This window comes from Peromyscus eremicus, chromosome 18 (assembly GCF_949786415.1).
Source record: "Peromyscus eremicus chromosome 18, PerEre_H2_v1, whole genome shotgun sequence".
Classification (NCBI taxonomy): Eukaryota; Metazoa; Chordata; class Mammalia; order Rodentia; family Cricetidae; genus Peromyscus; species Peromyscus eremicus.
The window spans coordinates 41,887,088-41,890,336 of NC_081434.1; the positions used below are offsets into that span (position 1 = coordinate 41,887,088).

The following is a 3,249-nucleotide window of genomic DNA, read 5'->3' on the forward strand; positions in this document are numbered from 1 at the left end:
CTAGAAATGGAGTCAAATACCCTTCACAGGAGTGTTAGTTGTTTTCCTTAAGAGAGAACACAGAAAGCCCTTTATCTTCTACTTGGAAGACTCTGAGTGGGAAAGATTCGCTCACATATAAGAAAGTACCACAGACCTCAGTCTTCTGTACAGCAAGGAAGCCTAAACTAGACATGCAGTCATGTGGAGAGAGTTAAAGCCAAGCAAGGATTGGATGCTCTAGCTTATTAGGCCACTAGCCAGACTGGTGCATGAAGGAACTCATGTGACCCTTCTCTGGCTACCAGGTGACTACCATCACAACAAGAGACCCCAAACACAAACTGTCCAGTGAAGAAAGGAAATGAAGGAAGAGAGAGGAAAACCAAACCAAAAGAAAAGTAATAATCTAGGCAATCCAAGGCAACCCAAATCATTAAGTTTGGAATGGTTTATTACATAGATGTATAGAAAAATATCAGAGACCTCTCAGTTCCAAAGCAGACATCCTAAATGGATTCAACAGAGTTCCTGTGTTCTGTCAGCTCTTATTAGGGGTTCTATAATAGAGAGTAATTTAAAGATCAAGAGAATATTTGAACTTTTGTCTCCATGATGTTTGTACTATTTATCAGTAGTAGTGACTGAGGAATTCAGTTATGAGTTTTATTATCAGCTGAATCCACACAAGCCATGTTCATTTGGTTGGGTCCAGCCTCCATCTGAGAGCATGACAGATTGTTGACTTACCTGTGTTTTCTCTACTATAAGAGGGAAATGATTTGGGGTTGGTTATAATAACCTTTTCTTCCAAGCTCACCTTTCTTAATTTCCTATTAATATTTCACCAGCTGATATGGGAAGAAAGAAGCTTCAAAGTGTGATGAAATTTAGAGGCAAATTTTCATTTTAAGGGGAAAACATATTATACTTTAACTCAGACATCTGCCTCTTTGTCATTATTGTACCTGTTGTCATACACTGAATGTGTAAATTAGGAATGAATGTTAATGTGACAATACTTTAAAAGAACCCCACTTGGGTATTCATTATTGTTTTCTGCTATACATTTTGTTAGTATTTTTTTTCTGCAAACATCTTTGAAGGTCTGACATGATCATTTTTGAAGACAGGTAATGAAAATAATTGTAGACCTGCCATTTGTAGATACAGCTGTTTTTTTGTTTGTTTGTTTGTTTTTTGTTGTTGTTGAGAGCGGTCAGTGCTTTTAATTCTGGTCAAGATTTCACACACAGTGGGCCAAGAGGGCCAGGCCCCCTCACCCTGGCCACTCTTGCATATGTGATCGTTTAAAAAAATAACTATGAAAAGGCAGCTCTCTCCTGATCATGGGGTTTATCTGACATCAATTAAGTGTGTCTACTTATGTGGCACAGCTCTGAAATTGCACCGAAAGGATCTGGAAGCACTTGGTTCGTCTGAGGCAAAACAGAAGGCCATGGAAGAGGCCGGCCTCCTGGGGCCCTCACATCTCCGAGTCAGCATACGTGCCATTGATCAGGTAGTCCACCTGCGTGTAGTCCTTCTTCTTGTAGCTCTCACAGGCTTGCAGGGCAAACATCACCAGGACTGCAATGAACAGGGTCACCCCAAGAGCGAGTACCGCCAGAAGTAACATTTTGTTCACCAAGGATGGGGTCTGGGGCTCAGTGGTGACCACTAGGCACTGGCCTTGGTTGGTGAGATGACATGAGTCTTCGGTTGGCACCTTAGGATCCCTGGAGCTCCTGGGTGTCGGCCCAGCAGAGGCAGTACCAGCTGTGGCTTTGGTCTCCACCCGCTCTGTTGTCAACGGTGTGCCTGGCCCACCTGTCCCTGGGGTAGGTAATGCAGGGCTTGGCTGTGTGGTGGGGGATGTGGCTTCTACTTCAGGGGTCAGGCTGGTGGGAGGCACTGGCACTGTACTGGCAGTTGGCTCCTTGGTTTGTATCTGGGTGGTGGTCACTACTGTAGAGGACACTGAAGTCACAGGGCGGGTGGTGGTGGGCTCCAGGGTGGTATTTAAAGGACTAGGTGTTGATCTCCCTGTGCTAGGCACTGGCTGTCCTGTTGTCACCTGGACGGTGGTACCTTGTGTCGGGGCACCTGAGGTGGGTGTGGGGTTCATGGTGGATGTGTTAGCAGGTGTGCTTTGGATAGGACTTGGAGTCCTTGTAGGACCGCTTGTGTTTATGGTGCCTGTAGCAACAGTCATGGTGTGTGGGGCCACTACTGCCACTGTGGCTGTTCTTGGTGATGTCCTGGCTTTTGTACTTGGCACTTCCGCACGTGGTGTGCTGAGAGAGGAAAGCCCAGCAGTGGTGATAGGTAGAGTCTGCCTCACAGACGAGGGGCCTGACGATGAAGGTGGTACAAGAGTCCTGGAGGTCACACTGTCCGTAGTGTCCTCTCTGGTTGTTGGAGCGCTCCTGTTAGTCCAGTGTGTTGTCATCTCCGCTGTCACATTGGTAGAGTTCAGGCTGGCTGCCTAGGTCCCTGTGGTCGATGTGACAGAAGCAGGCAGCACTGTGGCTGTTCTCTCGGTTGGTTTATCAGCCCTTAGATCTGTGTCCCTAGGCATCCTTTGCTTTACCGCATTAGGCCACATCTTGGTTGTGACTAAGTGTCGTGGCTCCTCAGACACCATATGGCTTCTAGATAAGAGCACGGAGGAAATCCAAACCAGCACCAGGGCTGTCCACCTCTTGCTGGTGAGCTGGAAGCTGGGCTGGTGGTCTCTGAGCCTCTCAGCCGGCCAGCCCTTCAGGCTATTAACAGTTGCCTTCTGCTTGGTCCAGGGATCAGAGGCAGCTGCTCAGTGCCGACCGGGAGGCCAGGCGGATGTCCTCCTTGGGCAGCTGTGGGCTTGGCATCCTGTACCTGCCATATTAAGTCTGGCTTTGCAGGTGAGAGCGGCTGGGCAGGGCACTCCCAGGCCATGGCATTCGCTGAGGCACATGTAGGACAGAGGCAGATGCTCCTCTGCCTTATCAGACACACCCGGGCACAGCAGGCCTGTGGCCCTCGCACCGCAGTGCAGCCACTTCAGCGATTCAGCCCCGTGCGGACACGTGGACCGCAGGGACACTCAGTTCGCTCAGCTCGCGGGTGAGTGCTGGGCCCCACACACGGACCACCCTGGAAAGACCTTTTTTTTTTTTTTTTTTTTTTTTTTTTTTTGAGGTTGAGCTTCATAGCTCAGACCCATCTGGACCTCTCTGTGTAGAAAGGCCAACTTTGAATTCATGATCCCCCTGCCTCAGCATGCAA

General features: G+C 48.6%; 1 protein-coding gene across 1 annotated transcript; it reads right to left on the reverse strand.

The window, feature by feature from the left end:
- Positions 1–1,296: 1,296 nt before the first annotated feature.
- LOC131895249 (uncharacterized protein C11orf24 homolog) lies at positions 1,297–2,656 on the reverse strand. Its single transcript, XM_059245680.1, has one exon. It carries the CDS (start codon positions 2,429–2,431, stop codon positions 1,466–1,468), a length of 966 nt encoding a protein of 321 aa, XP_059101663.1. The 5' UTR covers positions 2,432–2,656; the 3' UTR covers positions 1,297–1,465.
- Between the last annotated feature and the right edge of the window lie 593 nt (positions 2,657–3,249).

Coding starts and splice junctions, on each gene's coding strand:
- LOC131895249 (XM_059245680.1), bottom strand. CDS start 2,431: ATGACAACACACTGGACTAACAGGAGCGCTCCAACAACCAGAGAGGAC.